Source organism: Budorcas taxicolor, chromosome 15 (assembly GCF_023091745.1).
Source record: "Budorcas taxicolor isolate Tak-1 chromosome 15, Takin1.1, whole genome shotgun sequence".
In the NCBI taxonomy this organism is placed as follows: Eukaryota; Metazoa; Chordata; class Mammalia; order Artiodactyla; family Bovidae; genus Budorcas; species Budorcas taxicolor.
The window spans coordinates 78,568,950-78,595,414 of record NC_068924.1 but is presented as its reverse complement, the minus strand read 5'-3'; the positions used below and the strand labels follow the sequence as shown (position 1 = coordinate 78,595,414).

The following is a 26,465-nucleotide window of genomic DNA, read 5'->3' as shown; positions in this document are numbered from 1 at the left end:
CGCCCTCGGTGGAGGCTTGGCAGGGACGGGTTCTCCTCCCGGGAGGGCGGGAGGAGGAACGGCTTTCGGCCTGGGGGTGAGGGGGAGGCCCCGGTTGCAAACGCGGCCTGACTTCTGCACGCGGTGTGGCTGCAGTGGGGGTGGGGGGGGATCACAGAATCTGGCCCCACCCTGTGGCAGAGACAGGTTCCGTGCGCACCAGGCTCGGGGCTATCTTCTGCCTTGGCACCCAGCTGGACCGGGTTTCCCAGCCCCATCGCCTTTACCTGGGCCCCCGGGACCACTTCTTGTCAACAGAAAGTGAAGGGAAGTGAGGGCTGTTGCCACCGGGCTGGGGTGTGTGAGAGCTCTGTACCTTCCTCGTCCTTCCCAGCCTAACGGCTGGGTGCTCAGGAGCCAGGGGAGAGCTTAGGCCCCAGAGGAGGCTGACCCAGGGGTGGCAGGACCCCCAGAGGACTTCACACAGCTCTCCACCCACCCTGACCCACAGGGCATGGCGCCTTGAGCAAGGCGTAAGCCTCTGCTGAGCCACTGAGCTACAGGGGCAATTTGTTACGGCAGCTGGCAGTACTTACCCTGACTACTACAAACCCCTCCCTCATAGCTCAGTCACTGGGAAAGAATCTACCTGCAGTGCAGGAGACCCGGGTTCAGTTCCCGAGTCAGGAAGGTGCCCTGGAGAAGGAAATAGCAGCCCACTCCAGAATTCTTGCCTGGAGAACCCCATGGACCGAGGAGCCTGGTGGGCTACAGTTCACGGGGTTGCAAGAGTAGGTCACGACTTAGCGACTAAGCCGCCACCATTACGGCACAGCTCAGACGCCTGAGGCTCAGAGGCAAGAAGGATTTGTAGAAGAACAAGGAATGAGCTGACACTGGGGAGTCATTCAAGGTTTCAGAGAGGGCGAATCCCAAGGACACCACACTGCCGAGAACACACCTTCTTAGGAAGCCTGGCAGACTGACGTGTGGTTCCACGGCTGTCGCTGACCAGCTTTTTGACCCTGGGTGAGTTTCTCTACCTCTCTGAGCTTTTTGCTTCGGTCAATACGTGAGAGTAAAAAGAGCTGCAGGAAGGAAGGTGGCGGGATGGTGCCCAGATATGTACCGTGAGTGCTCAAGGCATGCCTGTTTCCTCATCCTGAGAACAGGGCAAAGTGAAAGCGCAGAATCGAGAGGACTTCCCTGGTGCTCCAGTGGCCAAGATTTTGTGCCCCCAATGCGGGGGGGCCAGGATTCAACCCCTGGTCAGAGAGAACTCTAGGTCCCACATGCCGAACGAAGAGGTCACATGCCGCACCTTAGGATCCCACATGCCACAGCTGAGACCCAGAGCGGCTGGATGAGTAAATAACGAATGAAATAAACATTTACAAAGAGCATAGGTGAGCCACGAGGCGTCCAAAGGAGGACCCCAGCCACCTCACCGAAAAAGGAGAAGGGCGTGGGGTTCCCTGGTGGCCCAGTGGTTCAGACTAGGCGCTTTCACTGCCGCGGGCCTGGGGTTTGGCCCCTGGTTGGGAACCAAGACCCCACAAGCCGTGTGATGCGGCCAACAGATAAATAAATAAGCAGAGAAGTAAACGGAAGGGCTGAGCTACCCCGAACCTGCGTGCAGGCCAAGTCACCAGTCGTGTCCGACTCTCTGTGACCTCACGGACTGTAGCCCACCAGGCTCCTCGGTCTGTGGGATCCTCCAGGCAAGGATACTGGAGTGGGTTGCCGTGCCCTCCTCTAGGGGAATCTTCCCAACCCTGGGATCAAACCTGCGTCTCTCATGTCTCCTTCACTGCAGGCAGATTCTCTACCACTGGTGCCACCCAGGAAGCCCCACCCTGTGGCTGAGCCCTGACTTTCCTAAGTCCTCTGATTCCTGCCTCTCTGGCTCTGGTCCTCTTGGCTAGGAGATGAGGCCAGTGAGGACGGCATCTGCATTCAGCTCCTCGGCCTGGAATGCCAAGCCCCAGGTCTGCGGTCCCAGCCTCACCCTAAGAGGCCCCTCACCACCCGCACAGCACGCTGCCCGCATTCTGGACCCCCTGAACACTCTCCGTGCACGCTGATTTCTGTGCCTCTGCCCCTGATGCCCCTTCTCCTCCCTTTCCCCACTGCACAGACTCCTATTCATCCCGCGGGGCCCAGCTCCAAGGCCTGTCACTTCTACTCCCCACAGTTCTTCAGAGCTCCCTGCTCCATGCCAGGCGTGGTGTTAGGCACTGCTGACGCACTGGCAAGCTCTGCTCTCGGATGAGGAAGGGAAACAGGAACAAGCCGCGCAGACCCACACTCAGGGAAAGGTGGATGCCAGAGCACAGGGCATGGAGGCTGGCAGGTCAAGGAAGGCGCCATGCGAAAGCGACGTGGACGCTGAGACTTGACGAGCCGGGGGCCGAGAGGTAAGAGCGGCCGGAGCTGGGCAGCTTTCCTGGCTGAGGGGTCTGCAGGCCCTCTTGAGGGCAAGGATGCTGCGCCCTGAAAAGCTCAGCAACCTGGCAGGTGGAGGACAGAGGGGAAGCGGCCCTGGCTGGTGCACCGCCCCGGGAGCCCGCCTGTGTCTCTCTTCCCACTGCTGAGGCCAGGGGCTACGTGCTTTGGCTCGAAATTGCCCGCGGTGGCGTGTTTACACCACGGAAATCGGCAAGCACTGCAAATCAGTGCTGTTTTTTTTCCCCAGCGTGCTGGCTTCCACAGGTGGCTCTAGTGGTAGAGAACCCGCCTGCCAATGCAGGAGACGTAAGAGATGCGGGTTTGCTCCCTGGGTCGGGACGATCCCCTGGAGGAGGGCATGGCAACCCACTCTAGTATCCTTCCCTGGAGAATCCCAGGGACAGACGAGCCTGGCGGGCTACGGTCCATAAGGTCACAGAGTCCAGCACGACAGAAGCAACTTAGCACGCACACAGGCTGGCTTACAAGCGCAGCACTGAGGCTGAAACGCCCCTTCGGGCTGCCTTTCCTGTCTCTGCTGGGATCCAGGCCTCTGCTCCAGTACCTGCCACCCCAGACTGTAGCTAACAATTAGGACTATCGGGACTTGCCTGGTGGTCCAGTGGGTAAGAAGCTGCTTTGCAATGCAGGGGGCGTGGATCTGATCTCTGGTCAGAGCAACTAGCCCCACATTGCAGCTCCTGGGCCAGAACGTCACACCTAGAGAGCCCACAGGCCGCAACGAAGATCCCGTGACCCGCCGCGGCCAGATAACACAGAAATAGTTTCTAAAACAATAACCGGGGACTATTAACTACAAGTCGGATCTCCCTGTCTCTCTTTGCCCAAGGGCCTGCCCAGTTCAGCAAGGAGTCGGGTAAATGCTTGCTGGAGGGGATTTCTGAGATTCCTGACATCTCACAGTAGAGCTTCGCAAGGTTGGCCTCCGAGTTTCCTCCTACCCATTTCTCCCCATTTGTCAGGTGTAGCTAGGACAAGGCAGGAACAAAGGCTGTCTCTCTCCCCAGCAGAAACATTTAGATCTGACAGCTGGCTGGGTGGGGAAGTAGATGCTATTGGTGGGAACAGCGCAGGGAAGTAACATAAGTGTGGCGCTTTCTTCCGCTGAGGAAGCCGGCGGCTTCCACACCCGTCGTTTCATCGAGGCCCCTCACAACAGCAGCTCCAGAGCAGCTGGTGGCTTCGGGGCCCTGGAACGATACCATCCTGGGCTGGGGCTCCGGCTTTGCCACTTGGATGAGCTACAAAACCTGGGGCTCAGTTTCCCCAGATGCGCCATGGAAATACAGCAAGGGGGCACAGCTGGAATCCAAACGGTGCCTCTGGAACCCACAGCTCCCTGCCCATCCGCTGCCGCTTCCTTGCGAGAAGAGGCTTTGAAGGGAGCGTTGGCTGCAGCCGGTTCAGCTGGTGCCTGCGAAAACACGGCGGTGCGCTCTGACGCGATGATGCCAGGATGATCAGAGGGAGGAGAGACCCCGGACACCTGCCCGTGCTGAGCTGGGGAACGGGGGGGATGCCTGCGAGGGGGCACCAATCGGCAGGGCTGGCCCTCGGGGTCCAGGGGGCCCCCGAGTCCACACTGGAACTCGTGTGGAAGCTTCGTGTTGAACGGTCACCTGTCCCAACACCCAGCCTCTCTCTCTCTCCTGTTACGACTGCACCCTGAGGCAGGAGGGATCTTAGTTCCCGGACCAGAGATTGAACCCCGCCCACTGCATAGGGAGCTCCGAGTCTTAATCACTGGACTTAGGGGAGCCCCCCGGCACCCAGTCTCTGCTCTCCGACCTCCACAGGCTGCCTTCCTGCCCCCGACTCCTCCCTGGTTTCTAGTGGGGGGCTGGTGGGTGGGAGGCACCGGCGAGGGACCAGCGGGTGGGAAGCAGAAGGTGGGGTATCGGTTCCACCCGCTGCTGCTGCTTTGCTGGGGTTCCGCCTGGAGCTGGGTCGCTGTGTGGCTGTGGCCCGTTCCGGGCTCCATCCTCTGCACTGACTGGGGGGCCAGGGGTGGGAGCCCTGTGTGTGCTTCTTCACAAACCCCAGCTGAGCCGGCTTTCCCGCCACGCCCCTTGCAGAGACACCTGTTCTGTGCCCACACAGGATGCCCTCAGCACAGGACTGGATCAGACAGTTCTGAGGCCTGACAGTACTGGGAAGTACTGAGAAGCTTGTGTGCGTGTGTGTGTGTGTGTGTGTGTGCGCGTGCGCGCGCACACGTGCATGTGCGCATACACGTGCTTCCTCCTGCCTCCAGCAGCAACAAAGAATGAGTAAGTTACAAGCGTCAATTACCATAATAAATCACTTGTCAGAGGTGCTGCCTCAGGGCAGTGTGGAAGCTTCATTCTCGGGGTAGAGGGGGTACACACCACAGGTCTACAAATAAAGAGCGCACGCTTCAGCAGCCTGAGTCTCCAAAGCCATTCCCCAGAAGCCCTTCCCCAGACGCCCACACGCACTGAATTGGGCTTAGAGACAGTCACCTGTAGCCAGCCCATTTCACAGAGGCGGACACCGAGGCCCGCAGAGGGAACGAGGCCTTGCCGAGAAATCACACCGAGTTTTTGCGTCAGGGCCCGAACCACCGCCTGGACCTCCCTCTGCTTCCCCTCTGTTTGGTCTTAACTATTCTTGGCTCCCCCCAGCAACAGATCTGTGTGCGTGTAAACATTCTCATTATTTGAGTGCAGGTTTATCATCTCTACTAGATTAAAGATTCCTTGGTTGGGTCTTCCCTGGGGGTCCCATGGCTGGGAGTTGTCCTGCCCACACAGGGGACGCGGATTTGATCCCTGGTCTGGGAGGATCACACAAGCCACAGGGCAGTACAACCACTGAGCCCACCTGCCCTGGAGCCCATGAGACCACCGCAGCGAGCAGCCCACTCACTGCAGCAAAGAACCAGTGCGGCCAAGAATAATAAACAGATAAAGTTATCTCAAACCGGGGCTCTGTGACAACCTAGAGGGGCTGGATGAGGAGGGAGGCAGGAGGGGGGTTCAAGAGGAGGGGACGTATGTATACCTATGGCTGACTCACGCTGATGTTTGGCAGAAACCAACCTAATACTGCAAAACAATTATCCTTCAATTAAAAATAAATAAATTTCTTAAAAAGTTAAAAAAAATTCCTTGATCCTAGGAACTGGTCGATCTCAGGGACGGGGGAGCCTGGTGGGCTGCCTTCTCTGGGGTCGCACAGAGTTGGACACGAGTGAAGCGACTTAGCTGCAGTAGCAGCAGCAGCAGAACAAAAGAAAAAGAAAGGGTGTGAGAAAAAATGGGAAGAGATTATGGTTGAAAATTTCCCCAACATGGAAAAGGAAACAGTCAATCAAGTCCAAGAGGCACAGAGTGTCACACAGGATAAACCCAGGAAGCAACATGCCAAGACACATGTTAATCAAGCTAACAAAGACTAAAAACACAAAGAAATAACATTAAAGCAGCAAGGGAGAAGCAACAAGTAACAAACAAGTGAAACTCCATACACTTAACAGCGGATCTTTCAGCAGAAACTGCAGGCCAGAAGGGAATGGCAAGATAGATTTAAAGTATTGAAAGGGGAAAAAAAAACCACAACCAAGATTACCGTACCCTGCAAGGATCTCATTCAAAATTGATGGAGAAATAAAAAGCTTTTCAGACAAGCAAATGTTAAGCGTTACAACAAATATTAAACAGACTTGTGTAATCAAGAAATACAAAGAAGAAAGAAGGTCTAAAAAATCAACCCCAAACAATTAAGAAAATGGCAATAGAAACACAAATACCAATAGTTACTTTAAATGTAAATGGACTAAATGCTCCAACCAAAAAACACAGACTGGCTGAATGGATACAAAAACAAGACCCGTATATATGTTGTCTATAAGAAACCCACTTCAGACCTAAAGACACATATAGACTGAAAGTGACAGGATGGGAAAACATATTTCATGCAAATGGGAAGCAAATGCTGGACCAGCAGTCCTCATATCAGACAAAATAGACCTTAAAGAATATCACAAGAGATAGGAGGATATACATAGTCATCAAGGGATCAATCCAAGAGGAAGACGTAACAATTGCAGATATCTATGCACTGAACACAGGAGCACCTCGATACGTAAGACGAACACAGACAGACAGAGAAGGAGAAATTGGCAGTAACATAGCAGGAAGCTCAACACCCCACTCACACCGATGGGCTGGTCATCAAGACAGAGAATTAATAAGGAGACACGTCTTAGATGATACACTAGATGAGCGGGATCTCAGTGGCACCCCACTCCCGTACTCTTGCCTGGAGAATCCCATGGACGGAGGAGCCTGGTGGGCTGCAGTCCATGGGGTCGCTAGGAGTCGGACACGACTGAGCGACTTCACTTTGCCTTTTCACGTTCATGCATTGGAGAAGGAAATGGCAACCCACTCCAGTGTTCCTGCCTGGAGAATCCCAGGGACGGGGGAGCCTGGTGGGCTGCCTTCTATGGGGTCGCACAGAGTCGGACATGACTGAAGCGACTTAGCAGCAGCAGCAGCAGCACGAACTGGTCCTGCTCTCTCCAGGTCAGCCACAACCCAGCACATGCTGTAACTGGAGGTGAAAAGAAGGCCGCAAACCCTCCCCACTTCAGCCTGGACATCTCCAGTGAGGGGAGGTCCCACGGGTGGGAGCTGCCCAGCTCACTGTGGGGCAGCTCCAGGCCTGAGTGGCTTCCCTTGTGGCTCAGCGGGTAAAGACTCCACCCACAATGCGGGAGACCTGGGTTCGATCCCTGTGTTGGGAAGATCCCCTGGAGAAGGGAAAGGCTCCCCACTCCAGTGTTCTGGTCTGGAGAATTCCATGGACTGTATAGAATATAGTCCATGCAAAGAGTCGGACATGACTGAGCGACTTTCATTCACTTCCCTTCACTTCAACCCTGAGGGGCGCTTTCCCACGCGGAGCTGATATTTGTAGTCACTAAACTGAATGGAGAAGGGTTTTTTAATCACCACGTACAAATCCCTTGGAAGCTCTCAGACATCTGTTTAGAAATGATCCATCTCCCAAGGAGTGGTGGAAACTCCTTCCCAAAGCAGGGACTCGTAACTGTTAAAACAGCAGGAAAAACAGCAACCAACGTGTGGATCCAGCTGAACCTGCGAGGGAAAACCTGGGCCTGGAATTCGGGTGTCTGAGTGAGGGAGGCGGCATTCTCAGCAAAGCTTCTGCCTGGTGGGAAGTAATTTTGCCAGCTGAAATATACTTTTACAGTTGATTTTTTTATACTGACGGGAAAATATCTCCTGGCAGACTCCTTGCATGGGGCTGAGGCAACATCCTTCCAGCAGGCAGGGACTCCTCCCCTGTGAGAAGAGTCCCAGGTTACATTGATTGACTCACGTTCTAGGAGCCTAATCAACTGCAAAGGCAGACATTTAAAATACGGTGTGTTGGATCTTTTTTTTTTAAAAAAAATTACTATTAGTTTATCTTCAACAAGGCAGGGAAAGGTCAATGGACACAGAGCTGGAAGATATACCAGAGAGCCAAGTTACTAGCTGTCTGATCCTGGGAGTGATTTGTTTTTTGGCCTCAGTTTCCTCATCTGTAAAATGGGGGTGACCATACCAGTCCTGCCAGCATGCTTGGGGCTGCGAACACGAGCTCGGGGGTCAGCCTGCCAGAGCTCGGATTCCAGCTCCAGTACTGTTTGCTGCGTAGTCTGGGGGCAGACAGACGCAACCTCTGAACCTCAGATTTCCAGTTATAAAATCCTCCCTCTTCAGAGTCGATGGGGTAATCCACACAGGGCACTTGCCAAGTCCCAGGCTCATGAGTAAGTGCCCAGGAGTGTCAGCCAGTAGCCTCTACCCATCCTGCTGGCTGTTGTGCGGGTGAGTAGACACGGGAGTGGGAAAGGGCGGAATGAACTCAGGATCGCTCTAATTGCCTCGCCTCTCACCATAAGCTAAAGGAAGCAGAGACGAAATCGGAGGAGAGAGAATTCCAACCCATACCCCCGAGCCGAGGGGACCTGCACGTGTTTCTGCAGAAATGATGGAAATGACTGATTTTATCACACTTTCTACGGCTTTTGGAAGGAGAAAAAATCCAGATTGCAGAAAGTGCGATCAAAGCCAAGGGTGCCATTCGATTCTGTCTCTGTCAATTGGCCCGAGAGCTCGCCGAGTTGCACGTTGCAACATGGAAGTGGAACACACGCCAGATTTCAGAGTTTCATGAAAGCTGCGGTGGGGACGTTTCCAACACCAAACGATCGCTAGAAACACCTACGGCACGGGGAACATCTCGAAGCTGAACAAGTGTTTTCTGTCCCAGACTCTGAGAGAGGAAATCCAAGACTGCGTTGCCTTTCAGTATAGCAGAGCTGTCTTGGGAGCTCTCAGGGGAGGAACGAGAAATCCGATTGTGCAAAACGCACGGTTCTGATTCTGTCATTCCAGCAAGCAGGGTGGGGGTGGGGGGCTATATCCCTGACAGCTGCTGAGGAGCCACAGATCAGGTCCCTGGGTTTGAGGACTCACGTCCTCTTCACTGGGCCGTGTAACCTTGGGCAAGTCTCAGAATCTTCCTGAGCCTTCCTTGGGGGTGAGAGGCAGAGGATGAGCTGTAAATCCTATCAAAAAGTGGTCTGAGAGGGCTCTTCCTACTTAACTCTAGGGGCTCCCAATCTGAGGTCCAGGGATAAGCTTTTCAAGGTCTTCAAAGCCCTGGAATTCTATGCTGTATGAATATAAATGCAGAGAGAGAGAAAAAAAAAAGATGGCCTAACAGCCCAAGAGGTTAACTTCCTGTGAAAGGAACAGAACCGGGGGAGGGGAGGCTGCTGCCCTGCCAGTCCTCTGGCTTGGATTTGCTATTCCGAGAGTGGACTTCACCTTATTCGTAGAAATCGAGGATCCTGTACAGAAAGAAATCGCCTGCCAAATTGCTCACACGTGTCAATACGTGCATTTTTCTGGGGCAATCAAGGTTTTCATAGGGGCGTGGAAGGCTCAGAGGCCTCCAGGAGGTAGGGCAGAGCTGGGACCTCACAGTGGAAAGCTGTCAGGGTTGTGCTGGGTGTCTCTACTGACCCCGCTCCTCCCTGCCTGACCCTGTTCCTCCTTACCCGACCCTGCTCCTCCTTACCCGACCCTGCTCTTCCGTAACTGACCACACTCCTCCCTGCCTGACCCTGCTCCTCCCTGCCTGACCTGCTCCTCCTTACCCAACCCCACTTCTCCTTACCCGACCCTGCTCCTCCCTAACGGACCCTGCTCCTCCCTGCCTGACCTGCTCCTCCCTGCCTGACTCTGCCCCTCCTCCTTGCCCGACCTCACCCTGGGCTGCCCCGGCCTTTGCTTCTCTTGCCTGCTAATCTGTGTCCCGGGGCCGGGAACGGCTTCCTGCCCTCATCCCTTCAGACCTGGCCCGTCACCAGCGTCCTGCGGCTGTCCCCGCTGTGGACGCTGCACTGTCCTTTGAGGCTCTCCTCTCCGCTTCAAGACAGTCCCTTTACCCAGCTCTCCTCCAGTTGCTCAGCTGACACGTGCCATCCATTTCCTGCTGAGACCCTGACTGACAGAGGATTTCCAATTCGTCTTTGCACTGTCTCTGCCTAGCTACTCACACAGTCTCACATGTGTTCCCTGACACACTCTCACTCAGCCTCACCAACTCACACAACTGACACACGTGCTCACTCACACACATTCATCCCCAAACGCATGCACATACCCGTTTACGGGCAGAAAGACACTCAGTGCCCCCACAACACTGCCTGCCCGGCCCTCTGGGGGATGCAGTCAGCTCTCTGGTTGAAATCCTGCCCCGCTAAGCCGTGGGGCACCCAACACGCAGAAGCCCTTCTGCTGGGGTGGCTGTCACTTTGCGCACCCTGGAATTGGTAACTCTCGCCAGTTCTTATTTCTTAAATTTTTTTTTATTAATAATTAAAAAAAATCCTTTGGCCACGTGGCATGGTCTGTGGGCTCTTGGTTTCCCAGCCAGTCTGCTGCGTCGGCAGCGGGGAGTCTTAACCTCTGGGCCTCCAGGGAAGTTGTGCCAGTCCCTATTTTCGGAAATGCTGCACTCTGTCTGGGACCGATGTGGACGAACCCGCCCACTGCACATTCTCAAGGTATTTGGAAAGAAGCCTCATGAAAACACTAAGTTAAAATGGCCTTTGGAACCTTACACCACATACAAGAGACCTGGGAGTAAAAATAAAATCTTTCCACTCAATTTCAGGTAGGGACAGATGGGGACCTTCAGGAGATCACACAAAGAAAGATTAATTTAGATGGACGGCACCAGGTGCTTTGGGTGGGAGTGGAAGGGAGACGCATGTTGGCTCAATACCAGGTCACCTTTCCAATGACTGGAGCCATCAGTGACAGACAGACCCTGTCTGGGGCTGCATCGCAGAGACTGCCATAGGGACTGGGGGCAAATGACCTCCAAGGCTCCTCCAACGTGCACCTGTGACCTTGGCCTCATCACCTGCCCCTTCGGAGGGTCTACTTCCTTTTCCGTTAAATGGCCGCGTTAGTCGAGGTGCCTTCGACAGCTATCAATTCTCTAAGTCTGACTTCTGCAGGCAAAGATCTTCAAGATCCTTGGGGTGGGGGCTGGCATTTGGAAAGGAGCTGCAGAAGTAATTAGGGATGGAAACTCGAGTCTCTAGCTGCCTCTGAACGTCTGAGTTTGCAGATTAAAAGAAGGCTGAAGCTTGGCTGAATAATTTCATTCCCTCCAGAGCAAACGGCAACAGCAGGACGTTGGGAAAAAAAAAAAAATCTAGCCTCTTTTGGAGACGAGGAAGCAGATGAATTTGTTTGGGAGACAAAAGACTGGGCCAGGAATGGTGCCTCCAGCAGCAGCAGCTAGTCTTTCAGCCTCCCTGGACCTCAGACTCCTCGTCTTTAAAGGGGGGATGAATGTATTAACTACACTGGCCGCGTGAAAGGTGAATGTGCCCAACCTTTCTGACTGGAGTGGAAAGCAGCCAAGAAAACAGGTTTGCATCCAGGCGCTCACGCTTACTGGCTCTGTGACCTCGAGAGAAGTATTTCACTCGCAAGCCTCTGCTTTCTCATCTGTGAAGTCGGGGGAGGGAAGCTCCTTTGGGCAGGGGGTGAGGAACTTTGAGCAAACGCACATGGGACACTTCACACACTGGCGAGAAGCCTCGTGAGACTCTTCAGAGCAGACACACTGGATCTGCACCGCGGCTGAGCTGAATGAGCCTGGCCGTAACCCTGTTCTCTTCTCTGAGGTTTTGGGTCGGTGGCCAGGAGCCTCCCCGACAGGTGACCTCAGCATAGCATTGGGTGTTCGTGTGGAGCCCGTAGTTTGTGGCAACACGAGGGTAGTGGCTGGCTCCCCCGGGGTGGGGAGTGAGGTTGGGGGGTGCTCTGAGCGGGCAGAGCCAGGGCCACAGAGATGCCCCCTGTGCCCTTACCCTTTTGGGCTCTCTAGAAACTCTTAAACCATAAGGGTCAAATAGAGCATCTTTGCCTCTTCACACTCGAGCCAAAATCACCACGGACGGTGACTGCAACTGTGAAATTAAAAGGCACTTACTCCTTGGTAGAAAAGCTATGACAAGCCTAGACAGTGTGTTAAAAGGCAGAGACATTAATCGGCTGACAAAGTCCATATCATCAAAGCTATGGTTCTTCCAGTAGTCATGTACAGATGTGAGAGTTGGACCATAAAGAAGGCTGAGCAATGAAGAACTGATGCTTTCGAACTGTGGTGTTGGAGAAGACTCTTGAGAGTCCCTTGGACTGCAAGGAGATCCAACCAGTCCATCCTAAAGGAAATCAGTCCTGAATATTCTTTGGAAGGACTGATGCTGAAGCTGAAACTCCAATACTTTGGCCACCTGATACAAAGAACTGACTCCTTGGAAAAGACCCTGATGCTGGGAAAGATGGAAGGTGGGAGGAGAAGGGGATGACAGAGGATGAGATGGTTGGATGACATCAGCGACTCAATGGACATGAGTTTGAGCAAGCTCTCGGAGTTGGTGATGGACAGGGCGGCCTGGCGTGCTGCAGTCCATGGGGTCACAAAGAGTGGGACACGGCTGACCGAGTAAACAGAAACAACACTCTAGCCTGGAGGTCTTTGGTGGGAGGGTCAGATATCTGGGACCCCCACATCTTAGTCTCCCTTAGGCTCCCAGGGATTATGCTCGCAGGGTCCTTAAAGACCCTCTGACCTGTCTCCCCACATATAACCCAGGCTTATTTAGGACCGGTCTTCCCTTGTGGCTCAGCTGGTAAAGAATCTGCCTGAAATCGGGAGACCTGGGTGCAACCCCTGGGTTGGGAAGATCCCCTGGAGAAGGGAAAGGCTGCCTACTCCAGTGTAGTCCATGGGGTCACAAAGAGTCAGACACGACTGAGCGACTTTCCCTTCACTTATTTAGAACCAGGTCTAACTCACGGCCTGCTGCGCCTAGGATGGCAGAGGGTATGGGTGCAGTGTATGTGTGGGTGAGCCCACCACGACCAGCTGAAGACGAGAGCTCCAAACCAGCTCTTCTTTGAATGAAAGACTTTCTTCTAAAGCTGTATGAGCCCGGGAGTAGGGGTCTTCTTCCTAGCTCTATTTTTCATAAGCTCTCCTGCCAGATGAGTTAGCTGGAGGGCTGAAGAATTCCCAGTGGCCAGAGGGAGGTTATGAAGACTTGCATTTTAGATCAAAAGAATTTTTATTAATATGTTACTATTTTCAGCTGCCATACAAATATCCTTTGTATTGATTTCAGTGTGATGTACTGACTGAATAAATATGACAATTTCTGCCAGGGAGCCAAACAGTATTTTTAACCTACTTTAAATTATGTGTTGTTTCCTATGGTTTTTTTTTAAGTTTAGAGTTGATTATAAAGGCACTTTCAATTTTAAAAAATTCTTCTTTCCAGAGAATACACACATATTTTAAACTATTAGTTGTAAAGCTTATTGTTGTTGTTTAGCCTCTAAGTCGTGTCCAACTTTTTGCGACCCCATGGACTGTATAGCCTGCCAGGCTCCTCTGTCCATAATGGCGTGGATAACTTTTTTTTTTAAACTACAGACAAAAATTTGAAAAGGTAAAATGATTTTTTTTTGCTTATGGATGCCATTATGTTGGATAATACCATTATAACAGAGAAAATTTGAATATATATATAATATAGTTGAAATACATTCTTAATCATATTTTCCCCCTGATTCCTGCCTATTTACCTAATTTAGCCTATTTACAGTATATAACACTGTGTACTTAACCAGGGCCCTGCCAGAAACTTCAGGACCTTACAAAATTAAGGGAAAACTCCCCCAGAGAGCTGAAGTCTTCCACACATTTTCTGATCAGCTCCTCAAGATAATAAGGTTCATAGATAAGGAAATGGGGATGGAAGGTCAAGGGCTTTCCAAGGGCTTTCAGCTAGTTCCCAATAGTTCGCCCCAGGTTCTTTTCTTTCCCTTTCTTCAAAATGGGGAGAGGGATCCCTTATGTTTGAAAGCCATTGGGAATGTAAATGAGATGGTATTTAAAGACTGAGTTCTTGTTTGGAAAGTCACTGAAGAGCTAACAGTAACAGTGTAATCATTGCTTGCCACTCAGATGAAATCTCTTGGTTACGGACAGAGATACAAAATTTCCACCTTTTGAGAAGAGGATACCAGCTATTACCCTTGCTTGGTGAAACAAGAAACCTCAGAAAATTCTGGTGCAGGAGACAAATGGGATGACCCACAGCTTCAGAGCCAGAGGAGCTCAGAATGGGTTCAGAATCACGGAACTGAACGTTTCAGGAGGCCCTGACCTCGGGGCCTAACCGCCAGCTGGGAGCGTGACCTCTCCGCAGGGTCCCTGCCTGTGGTGGTGAGCTTGGAGGACGGCACAGGGTCTCCGAGGGCCCGACACCTGGAAAGTCCTCCCTGTTTGAGCTGAAACTCAAGGGGGGAACGTGGCACCTTCTCTTCCTGGGGTGCACTGCGGCCTGATGTGTCAGGGTGCCTGCCTCATTCTTGCAAAGTCCCGGGGGACGGGGGGTGGGGGTGGCGCTTACCTGAAATTGTAGCCCGGGGAGACACTGCTCTTCTCGGAAACGCCGTCCAGCCGGGTGAAGGAGTATCTGGGGATGCACTGGTCCCAGGCCTTGTCCAGGTCGCACACCCAGCCAATCTTAATGCCCAGGACTCCGCCCTGGATGGACAAGGGGGCGGACTGAGCCTTCCGATGGAGTGGGGTGGGTCCCAGCGGGGTGCGGTGGGGGGCCCGTGACAAATGGACCGGGGATTTCCTGCCATTCTCCAGGTGGAGGGCAGAGGTCGGGAGAAAGAAGAGGGCTTTGTCACGCGTTGCTTAGTAAAGAAGGGCTGTAGCTGAGGGTCACAGCCCCTGAGCCTCTCTGATTCCTGTTTTCGGCGTCTTTTTCCTCCCCGTGGCGCTGGCTCTTGTCGAGGCCTGCCCTTTAGTTGCGGCATGTGGTCCTAGCTGCCCCACAGCAGGTGGGATCTAAGTTTCCAGAGCAGGGATTGACCCACTGTCCTGGCATTGTGAGGTGGCCTCTGAACTGCCGGACGACCAGGGATGTCCCTGGGGTGTTTTTTTTTTTTGTTATCTTTAGTTCCTTAGTTCCCATGCAGGGAAGTGACCACTGATCCATCTTCCCGTGGTGTGGGTGCTCCTGGGAGATCGGAGGCCTCTGCCTGCATGCGGAGCATGAAGCCAGGAGCAGGGGAAGGGGGCTGGGGGTGGGCAGGAGTTAGGGAGGCAGGAACATGGTGGGCACAGGTCTGGGGTGCCCCCACCCAGGGCGTGGCCACATTGCAGCTCCTCCCTGGCCCCCAGGACCCCCTCCACCGGCCAAAGGGCCCCCTGGGACCCCAAGGCAAGAGCGGCTGGCTCCTCACCGTTTGGGCCAGCTTGGCAAAATCCTGCCCCGCAAACTTGACCACGTCGCCCACCCGCAGAATGGGGCAGAAGGGGGCTCTGTCGGGGTGGAAGCGGCAGGTCTTCACGTCGGCAGCTGTTAGGTCGGGGAGGAGGTTCCCCCTGGGGAGTGGAGGGGGGTTGACGCGTCGGTTTCCCTCCAGCGTCAGCCCTCTGGATGCTCGCCCCCCTCACCTCCGCCTCGCGCCTTCCCGATGGCCCGCACCGCCACCCTCCTACACGAGGATGGGCGGCCTTATCCTCGGCTCCTCTGCTGTGCTCTGCACACGGACGCTCACCCAGGAGAGGCTGAACTGGGGCACCGCTGGAGAAGGGCTGCCCGAAGGGAAAAGGGACACCCCACCCACATGTGGGGAGGAGACGACCCCGCCTTCTTCAGAGGCATCTCCCCGTTCCAGGCCCAGAGTCCACTGTCCCTGCCCCCACCCCCCACTGCTCAGCAAAGCCCCCGTGTGGGCCCTCAGCCCCAGCGCATGAGGATGGCAGAGAAACTGGTCCCAGAGTCCACCCTGGGGAGGCCTCCCCCTGGGGAGCGGGGAAGAAGGGGTGTCCCCCTCCTGGGGGTGGGGGTGCGGGGGTGACTGCGATGCTTCTTGGCTTCGGGAAGGAGCTAGGACTCAATCCTTTGGCCCCCTGATGCGGAGCACTGACTCATTGGAAAAGACCCTGATGCTGGGAAAGATTGAGGGCAGAAGAAGGGGACAGCAGAGGATGAGATGGCTGGATGGCATCACCGAATCAATGGGCATGAGTTTGGGTGAACTCTGGGAGTTGGTGATGGACAGGGAGGCCTGGCGTGCAGTGGTCCAAGGGGTCGCAAAGAGTCGGACACGACTGAGCGACTGAACCGAACGGGACTGAGGACTCACTTCTCGAAGTTGAAGAGGGGGAAACGGATGCTGTTCTTGATGAAAATAGTGAAATTCTCGGCTTCCATCATGACAGGCCTGCGGGCGAGAGCAGGGGCCCAGAGCTTGGGAGGAAGGAGGCGGACCCGGGAAGAGGGACCACCTACCTCCCTGGGAGCACCTCCTGATGGCCACGTGGCCGTGGTGTCTCGGGGTCTGAGGGACAGCGGGGCTGGGGGAGACGCTCCCAAGGGCCCCTTCCCTGCCCCAGGGGTAGACGGGACCAGGGCGCCGGAGGCGCGGAGCGTGCCCAGGCCCTTACGTCTCCACTGTGTCCACCTCCGCTGGGCACCAGCCCTGGATCTCGCAGGTCCGCAGCGCAGAGCTGTAGTTGACGCAGCGGCCGGTGAGGATCCCTGCGCGGGTGGAGCCGCGATCGCTGGGTGCACGCTCGGCCCTTCACCCCTCCCCATCAGGGACGCCCCCCAACACACATAGGGACCCCGCAGGCGGAGGGAGAGGACAGGCCGGGCCAGGGAGGTGGACTGGGGCCCTCATGTTCCTCAGAGCTCCTCTCGCCTCGCTTCCCCAGCCCTGGACCGGGCCAAACGGAGGGGACGACCTATCCCTCCCGTGTTCCAAGCCCCTTCACGGCAGAAGCCCCTTCACTGCAGGCACTTTCCTGCCTCCGAGCCTTGCTGCCTCTGCTCCTCGCGCCTAGGATGCCCTTCCCGAAGCCTCGCCTGCCAAATCCTGCCCGTCCTTCAGGGCCCATCTCAAATGCCCCTGCCTCTAGGAAGCCGCTCGGGGTGCCCATCAGGAACCAGGGGCTCCCCTGGTGGCTCAGTGGAGAAGCATCTGTCTGCGATGCAGGAGCCACAGACCTGGGTGCGATCCCTGGGGTGGGAAGACCCCCCTGGAAGAGGGCACGGCAGCCCATCCCAGTGCTCTTGCCTGGAGAATCCCAAGGACAGAGGAGCCTGGTGGGCTACAGTTTGTGGGATCGCAGAGCTGGGCACAACTGAAGTGACTTCGCACGCACACGCCAGGAGCCAGTCTGTCTCCCCCCAGCCCCCGCATCCCACTGTGTGTCTGTGATAGCCCTGGCCACCTAGGGCACATCTGTGCACCCCCCATCCCTGGACTGGCGGCTTGGGGGCAGCCCCCGTGGGGCTGGCACACGGCGGGCTTCCGTCAGAGCGGGCAGCGCCACCCGGGACCCCTGATTCCCACCCTCTCCCCTGGCACGGATGTGCTGCCCGCGGGGTCCCGCTGACGCAGTGGGGTTGGGAGCGGATAGGGAGGGGGCCGCACTCACCTCCTCCGGGGAAGCGCTCAGGCCCGCACTGGCTGTCCGACACACAGCGGAACTTCTCCTCGCTCTGTGGGAGACAGGGGCGGGGAGGATCTGTCACCCGGGGGGGGGGGAGTGGGGGGCGCTGGAGGGTGGGGGCTCCCACGCAGCTCCAGGGACTGGACCCTGGGCCTCTTCTTGCACCCTCAACCCCACGCCTCCCCCAACCACGCTGCCCTGCCCTCACCTCTGGGCAGAAGCCTTGCATCTGGTTTTCTGTGACGATCATCTTGGTGATGATGACAAAGACAGAGGTGCCCTTGGGAGGAGGAGGAGGGAGAGGGAAAATGCAGCAGTGCCAATCTGAGAGGTGGGCACGACTGTCATCCCCACTGTACAGATGGGGAAACTGAGGCTTACCCTTATCCCCACTGTACAGATGAGGAAACGGAGGCTTACTCTCATCCCCACTGTACAGATGGAGAGACTGTGGCTTACTCTCATCCCCACTGTACAGATGGGGAGACTGAGGCTTACCCTTATCCCCACTGTACAGATGGGGAGACTGAGGCTTACTCTCATCCCCACTGTACAGATGGGGAGACTGAGGCTTACCCTTATCCCCACTGTACAGATGGGGAGACTGAGGCTTACTCTCATCCCCACTGTACAGATGGGGAGACTGAGGCTTACTCTCATCCCCACTGTACAGATGAGGAAACTGAGGCTTACCCTTATCCCCACTGTACAGATGGGGAAACTGAGGCTGTCATCCCCACTGTATAGATGGGGAAACTGAGGCTGACATCCCCACTGTACAGATGGGGAAACTGAGGCTGTTATTCTCACTGTACAGATGAGGAGACGGAGGGTTGGATCCAGAGATCTGGCCGAGATCATGGCGCTAACAAAAGGCAGAGGTGGGGTCCAAGCCAAGCTCTTTCCAGATATCCTCCCGGCCCTTCTTGCTCCCCGCAGGGTGTTGTCCTTGATTTCAGGACAGGTGGTAGCAGAGCAAGGGAGAAATCCGGCTCCCTGACACCAGTGCTGCCCAGCAAAGCGGGAAGGCAGGCCCACGCCCCCAGCACCTCCCAGCTGCTGGGGAAGGGGTCCCCCGGATCCCTGACGCCATGGCACCTGGCCTGGGACTCTCACCAGCGCTCCTTGCATCGGCCCCTCCCCACCAACCTACCCAGCATCGGGGCGCCCACAGGGTCCCGGCTGGGCAGAGGGAGGTACCTGGGGTGGGGTCACGTAGTCAGACACGTCCATGACTCGGTTGGCATAGCGTCCGAAGCCCTTGACCTTGGTCACCACCGAGGACTCGATGGCTGTGTCCCGCACCTGGTATGCCTTCTCGTGCAGGAAAACCCACCTGGCCGGGGCGCGGGGGTGGAGAGCAACAGAGGAGGGCGAGGCCCTCAGACAGAGACTGGGAGAGCCGCTTTCTGTCCGCCTCCAGAGGGCACGGGGCGCCTGGGCTGCAGGCCTGCGCCAGCCCGGGGTTGGCCTAGCATCACGTTTCTCCCCCTTTCTGCACTTCCCTCCTGAAGAGCCCTTTTAGACTTCCGTTTTTTCCCCTCCTTGAAATGTTAATACTATAGATGCCATTTATGTACTGTTTGTGGTTTTCTGCCTTTTACATAGAAAGAGTGAGATGTTTGGACTTCCCTGGAGGTCCAGTGGTTAAGCGTCCGCCTGCCAATGCCGGGAGACGGGCTCAGTCCTTGGTCCGGGAAGATGCCACGGGCCCTGGGGCAACTGAGCCCGAGCACAACTACTGCAGCCTGGGTGCTCTGGGGCCTGTCGCTGCCCAAGAAGACCCAGCGACGAGAAGTCCTTGCAGCTCGAGAGGGGCCCCTGCTTTCCGTAACTAGAGAAAGCCTATGTGCAGCAGCGAAGACCGAGACGGACAACAAGTAATTAATTTAAAAAAAAAATTTTTTTTAAGAGTAATTTTTTTTTTTTTTTAAGTTTGCCAAGAACCAGTTGTCAGCTGTGCTGTCTTGCTCTCTCTGGCGGCATCCCAGAGAGAGGACGCGGAGGGTCACGGGCCTCTGACCCCGGGGCCTCCCAGGCTTTGCTAACGGCTGTATCCTAAGAGCTGGCACACGGCGGGGGTTCAGCGGACAAGCCAACGCAGGCCCTGGGCGCTGGATGAGGTGACGCAGGTGGCTGGGGAGGGCGGCGGGGCCGCTTATTTCCTGGGTTGTGCTGCCACCCAGTGGGCATTTACCGGTACTGTCGACACGGAGTAAGAAACTATGGTCCTTGTCCCCAAAACACTTGAGCCAAAGAATAAGTTTAATATGGAAGTGAGAAAACGCAGACACGAAGAGGAAATACTCAAAGGAGACCAAGTAATAATTTAGCAAAGTCCAGGAGCTTCAGTTCCTGCGCAGGGGCTAGAGATAACCCTCTGAGCCCTAATCTTTGAGCTGCCTTGTAGATATGGAAACCGCCCCCCACCAGGTGGAAGAATTTGATTAGGTGGTGAGCAGACTATAGCCTCAAAAACAAAACACAGCAAACCAAACCAACCCTGGAACTGAAGATGAACTGAAAGCAATCGAGACGCCGCCAGTCAGACCACTGATGACCAACTTCAAGACGACAGTCAGAGCTGACGGTGCTGTTTCTGCGTGCAGCTTTGCCCCTTCAGCCGATAAAAGCTGAAGCTCCCTGACTGTCGGGGTGGGGTGGGCGGTTCGTGGTGTGGGGAGTCTGCCTTTGGAGAGCATCTGGCATCCCCAAACAGAGCAAACTTTCCCTTCCACTGACCTGGCCTCTTTACAGGCTTCTGAGAGGCAAGCAGCTGAGCCTGCTCTCAGTCACACAGCTCCCCCCCCCCCCCCCCCCCCACAGTGTCAGGGCAGAGAGGGACCACGTGGGTCCGAGAGGACGTCCTGGGCTTCTTCCCTGCCTGCCTCCCTTGCGGGCCCTCCCAGCCTTCTCCAGCAGCAAGGAGGGGCTGCCCCTGGTCCCTTGCTTTCCCCTGGGTTTTGGGGAGGCACCCGCCTTTTCATGGGAAGTCAATCCCCTGCCCTCGGTGCTCAGGCCACTCTCAGCCTCAAGACCACTCGTGAAAGTTCCATCTGCTCCTGACTCCACGCGGGGAGGCGTCTTCACTGTTCTCTGTGCAGATGACAGAGCCTCCTCGAACATGTTTGGAAAACGCTGCGTATGCCTAGCTCTGGAGACACACTGTGACCTCTCAGGGAATCTAGGGGCGCACGCGGGGAACATGGGGTTAGGGTCGCCTTCTGATGCTCACCAGGGCGATGTCCGGCAAGGAACCCTATGAGATGAAGATGCGCAGGAGGAATGGAGGCCGTGGAGCAGAGAAGACAAGGCTGGGCGGGGGTGGCTGAGGGCTGGGAGGCGGCTGCAGGCTGAGCCAAAGGGCTTAGAAGCAGGGGCTGGGACTGCAAGCCTGGGAGCTTTCTAACCTCTGGGGTCCCCTGATGTTGGGAGATGCAGAGGGGAGCAGCTCTTGGGTCGGGCTGGGGTTGCAGTGACTCGTGGGGTCCTACCTATGGGGCTGAACTTTACAAGCGGCTCCTCGTTCGGTTTTCAGTGAGAGGGTCTGCAGTCATCCCCTAGTGGGGCTTCCTTATGGCCCCCGAATTCTTTTTAAAAAAAGATATTAATTATTTGGCTCCGTAGGGTCTCAGCTGGGTTTCCTGGGTGGCTCAGGGGGTAAAGAATCCGCCTGCAATGCAGGAGACGTAGGTTCGATTCCTGGGTCGGGAAGATCCCCTGGAGGAGGGCATGGCAACCCACTTCACTGTTCTTGCCTGGAGACTCCCATGGACAGAGGAACCTGGCGGGCTGCAGTCTACAGGGTTGCACAGAGTCAGACAGGACTGAGCATGCACGCACGCAGGCCCTCGGTTGCAGCACGTGGGGTTCTAGCTGTGTGTTCCACCTTAGCTGCCTCAAGACGCCTGGGATTTTAGTTCCCTCACCAGGGAATGAACCAGTGAACCAGGCTCCTCTGCATTCGAAGGCAGGTTCTTAACCACTGGACCGCCAGGGACATTGCCGGCGCCTGAGTTCTGAACGCTGTCTTGAGGGGGAGGGAAAGGGTGGTCACCACCAGCACTGGCCAAGGGTGCCTCACCCGCCTCGCTGCTCCTGCCTGCTCGAGGCAGCGCCCTGAGTAATGCGCCATTAAGAGCTCTCTGTGCGCTCCCGGAACACCGCGCCTCTGCGGAAGTCTGCAGGGGGTGAGCTTTACCTCCCTTGCCCTGCCTTCCGTGTTTTGAACTGGGAGGGGTCTCATCGAGGTCTCGGGAGAGACGGCGGCTCACGGAGACATCCCACCTGCCGTCTCGTATCCCAGCAGAAGGGAAGGGAGCGATTATGGAAAACGGGGACGTGTCTCCAGAAAGAAGAGCTTTATCAGCGGGCTGCGGCCGTTGGAGCCAAGGTAGGGAGGGAGGCCCAACAGAGCACCTCTGCGGCTGTGGTGCCCTCGCCCAGGTCGGGGCCACGGTGGCCGCACGCCCCCTGGGCCCTCCGTGTGCCTGGCTGTGGAACGGACACGCCTCTGTGTGTCCAGCAGTGAAATGACTGGCTTCTCCTGTCCTTAAAGTCTGGGAACCTTCGGGAGAGAAGCGGAGTTCAGATGGTCACCATCACTGCAGGAGCAGCCCAGCACGCCGAGGATGCAAGGATCCTTACTCACGGCCCAGGGGGGCCGCTGTGGTGCTGGCCTCACGCTGCGCACGGAGGAACCCAGGCCCGGGGTGGGGCACCGACTCGCCGAGCTGTGTGCATGCTCTGGCCCTGGGTCACCCCTGCAGGGTCCCCAGCAGGGTCCCGCCCCCCGGGCCCTGGTCCTTGTCCTGCCGGCCTCACCCCATGACCCGGGAGAGTGGCCCCCGGCTCAGGGACGTCTCAGGAGGAAGAGCTCAGGGCCCAAGGGACGACTAACTGGCCTCTCTCCTTGTCTTCTTCCTGCCTCACGGCTCCATTCTGTGCCCAGGCAGGGTTCCCCCTCCAAGTTGAATAACAAGCGGAAGCCTTCCAGTGCCCCCTTGGGGCATGCGGGCAGCTGGAGAAGGGGGGGTGTTCATTTCCGGTACAGAGGGGCTGAGTCTGTCTCCAGAGGCCAGGGCTGAGGAGATGGGGTGGCACTGAGCCTCCAGTTCTTGGCACTGACTCGGCTGCTCTGACTTCTTCCCTCGCCTTCCTGGTTCATTATTTATAGAGCGGGAGGCGGGCGGCAGCTCCCAAGCAGGTGGGATGTGCAGGATGGAAGTCAGAGCAGTGTCCTGTCCTGTCCACCTCCCAGGAGTCAGGGAGGAGATCGGGAGGGTATGAGGGTGTGTGTGTGTGCGCGCGCGTGCACGCCCGTGGGCATCAGATGGGTCTCTCAGGAAGGTGTGAGCTGAGCCAAGGGAAAGGGGGGCCTGCTGGGAGCCTGAGAAATGGCAACAGTCACCAGCTTCCCGAGTCACCCAGCCCAGGCACTGCTGCGTGTCACCTCCTCCCGCCAGAACCCTCAGAGGTGGCGTCGTCTGGATTCCGGGGCTGAGACGCAGAGACGGAAACTGACCTGTCCGAGCCCCACTCCTGTTGGGGTCAGAGCCAGGCTTCTGACCAGGTCTCCCCATCTGGGGAGACGGGTGCGGGGTGGGCAGAAAGAAAGCCATGGGATCCCACACCGCTCTCTGTAAACTAGATCAATCTCCCCCCGACCCCCGGCACCCTTTTAACGGCTTTACATGATGCACGTCTTTGGAAGCTTTGACCTGAGGCTGAATGTTGTGAACCAAAGTGGGTGGCCGTGCAGACGGGGGTCTTGGAGTGGGAGAGCCAGCGCAGGGCTGCGATGGGCTGGGGGCGCCTGCAAGCCCGCCAGGCCCTTCCCAGGGCGGAAGGGGCACCCAGAGGTGGGAGGCCCTCACCGCTGCTTTCTAGGCTGTGGGCTTCCTGCAGGAAGGCCCCAGGAACCAATCCCTGGCCAGGCACTGGCTGGCGCATCTGGGCGTTCAAGCCTCAGGGATGTCTCCTTCCTTCTTAGGTGGCCGCAGGATCCAGACAAGGGGTTGGCTCTTAGGAAGTCCTCCCCCACCCAACAACGCAGAGGAGAATGCGCATTACCAGCTGGGCCCAGAAAAGGCCTGAGAAAGACCCAGTAGTCCTCACAGAGACAGCTCTGTGCACCTGGGGCGGGTCAGGAAGCCAGGGATGGAGGGGCGGGAGCCTCAGGCAGGCAGCTGAGGCTCAGGCCAGTGTGTGTGTGTGTGTGTGCGTGCGTGGGCGTGTGTGGAGTCGATCAGGCGGTGCGTTGCTGTGTGTACATAAGAGAAATAGTTGGCTCCTGTCGCTCACGCCCTAGGTAAAGCTGTGCATCTGGTCTACCTGGCAGGGCTGATACGGAAGCGATTCAAGTCAAGCATTAACCTCAAAGCACTAAAAATGCTTTCAAATCCTCCTGAGTCGGAGCCACGGTCACCTCTCTTCACATGACTGCCTGGCCTCTTAACGGGTTCTCCTGCGCCCACTTCTGCCCACGCCAATCCCCGGGGTGTCAGCCAGGGCCTCCCACCTCTCCCCCTACACACACACACACGCACACACACACACGCACACACATACACACACATGCACACACATGCACACACACGCACACACGCACACACACACATGCACACACACGCACACACACCAATCCCCAGGGTGTCAGCCAGGGCCTCCCACCTCTCCCCCTACACACACACACGCACACACACACGCACACACACCAATCCCCGGGGTGTCAGCCAGGGCCTCCCACCTCTCCCCCTACACACACACGCGCACACACACACGCACACACACCAATCCCCGGGGTGTCAGCCAGGGCCTCCCACCTCTCCCCCTACACACACACATGCACACACACACGCACACACACCAATCCCCGGGGTGTCAGCCAGGGCCTCCCACCTCTCCCCCTACACACACACACGCACACACACACGCACACACCCCAATCCCCGGGGTGTCAGCCAGGGCCTCCCACGTCTCCCCCTACACACACACACACACACACATGCACACACACGCACACACATGCACACACACATGCACACACATGCACACACACCAATCCCCGGGGTGTCAGCCAGGGCCTCCCATCTCTCCCCCTACACACACACACGCACACACACACACACGCACACACACCAATCCCCAGGGTGTCAGCCAGGGCCTCCCACCTCTCCCCCTACACACACACACGCACACACACACGCACACACCCCAATCCCCGGGGTGTCAGCCAGGGCCTCCCACCTCTCCCCCTACACACACACACACACACACATGCACACACACACACGCGCACACACACAGGGTAAAACGCATCAGGAGTTTCTGTCACGTCCATCACTCCCCTGCAGTAGTGAAGGATCGGAGGTCCAGCCTCCGCCTGCGGCTGCGGCCCCGTCCTCCACCGTCCTCTCCTTGGCTCCCTCCGCTCCAGTCACCAAGACCCCTTCTCATCCCGCATTCACCAGGCTCTTCCACTTGGCAGAGCGGGCCTTCTCTGCCTTGAACCCCCTTCCTTCCCTTCCTGTACCTGGCGGCTCTGACTCGTCCTTCAGCTCTTGGCTTCAAAGTCTCATCTCCAGAAAGCCTTCCCTTACTTCCCCGGCTGGGTTGAAGGCAACCCCCTCGGTACCCGCGACCCTCGGGGCACTGGGTGCCCCCTCTTCAATCCCGAGCCACGGCTGCCATTTTATATTTGCTCGTGGAGACGGTCTGATTAGCCGGGTCAGCTCCATCGGGGTGAGGACCTGTCCCGCTTGGGCCCACTGTTCCTGCCTCCGTGTCAGGAAGACATGCTTAACACACTTCTGCTACCTTCCTGACCATGGACATGCGTCCGGGCTCAGGTGCACAGAGATGCGGCTGAGACCAGGGGCTGGGCTGAAGAGTGCGCTGATGGAACTGCCAGGCGCTGCTCCGTGGGGAGCTGTCAGGCTGGGAGACGGATGGGGCTGGATGTCAAGACGCCAAAGAGCCTCTCCCACCCGCCCAGCAGGCCGGCCTGCAGCACTGAGGATGGGGCGCCGGCCTGGATCAGGGAGAGGGAGAGAGAAGGGCAGTGGGGGGGCGGGGGCAATGGAGCCTACTGGGTCTCGCCTCCATCAGCCTCCGGCCTGGAGCCCACGGAGCCAGGCCAGGCTGGAAGGTGCTGAAGTAGCTCTGTGCTCACCTGGACCAACAGACCATTCTTCTGCGACAAACAACCACAGCCGCGCATGCAGGCAAATGTGGAGCCGTAAGAACCAACCTTGAGCCAGGCACCGGAGATGCCGACAGAGAGCATCTGCAAACACCGTGTCTCGTGAAGCCTCAGTGTCGGGACAGAACTTCATTTAGAGCCCTTTAAGCCCATCCCAAAGCTTGACTCCCTCCTCTCACGTCTCTGCGAGGAGACTGCGTGTGCGGCCTCGTCTACACACCGCACAAATGAAACCCACTGGCTCTCAGCGCGCGTTGTGGAGCTGCTAAAAATTTCCTTCATCCACGTCCACCCATCTTTCCACGCGCTGCTCCGGCCTGGCGGGCCAGCAGGTCCACTCCCACGGCCCCAGCCCTCACGCACATGGGCCTCCTTTGACCTCCCTGCATGAACTCCTGATGGTCATGGGTGGCTTTCTGTCTCCCACATGCAGACTCGTTGTATCAAGGAACAGCATGAGGCTAGAGACCGAATGCCAGGAAAAAAGAACAGACCTCCGAGGTGTCTGTCCCGCTTTCCTGATTCGAATGACCACGAGAAGGACAGAACCTGTGTTTCCCCCCCGGCCATTGTCCGTTTCATGAACCTTTGTGAATACATGTGTGTACGTGTGTGCGTTGTGTACCTGCAAGAGGTGGGGGCCAAGAAGGGGTGTTCGGACTTTCCTGGCTCTTAAGCAACTCCCAGGGTGGATTCTAGG

At 56.7% G+C, this 26,465-nt stretch overlaps 1 protein-coding gene across 1 annotated transcript in view; it reads right to left on the bottom strand.

The window, feature by feature from the left end:
- P2RX3 (purinergic receptor P2X 3) overlaps nt 1–26,465 on the bottom strand; it is a 33,352-nt gene that overhangs the window by 6,054 nt on the left and 833 nt on the right. Inside the window, exons 2-8 of the mRNA XM_052653097.1 lie at nt 18,763–18,898; nt 17,771–17,842; nt 17,548–17,611; nt 16,552–16,645; nt 16,251–16,328; nt 15,342–15,483; nt 14,495–14,631 (exon numbers count right to left, since the gene is read on the bottom strand). Coding sequence (XP_052509057.1) covers nt 14,495–14,631; nt 15,342–15,483; nt 16,251–16,328; nt 16,552–16,645; nt 17,548–17,611; nt 17,771–17,842; nt 18,763–18,898 — 723 coding nt within the window. The remainder of the gene's footprint in view (nt 1–14,494; nt 14,632–15,341; nt 15,484–16,250; nt 16,329–16,551; nt 16,646–17,547; nt 17,612–17,770; nt 17,843–18,762; nt 18,899–26,465) is intronic.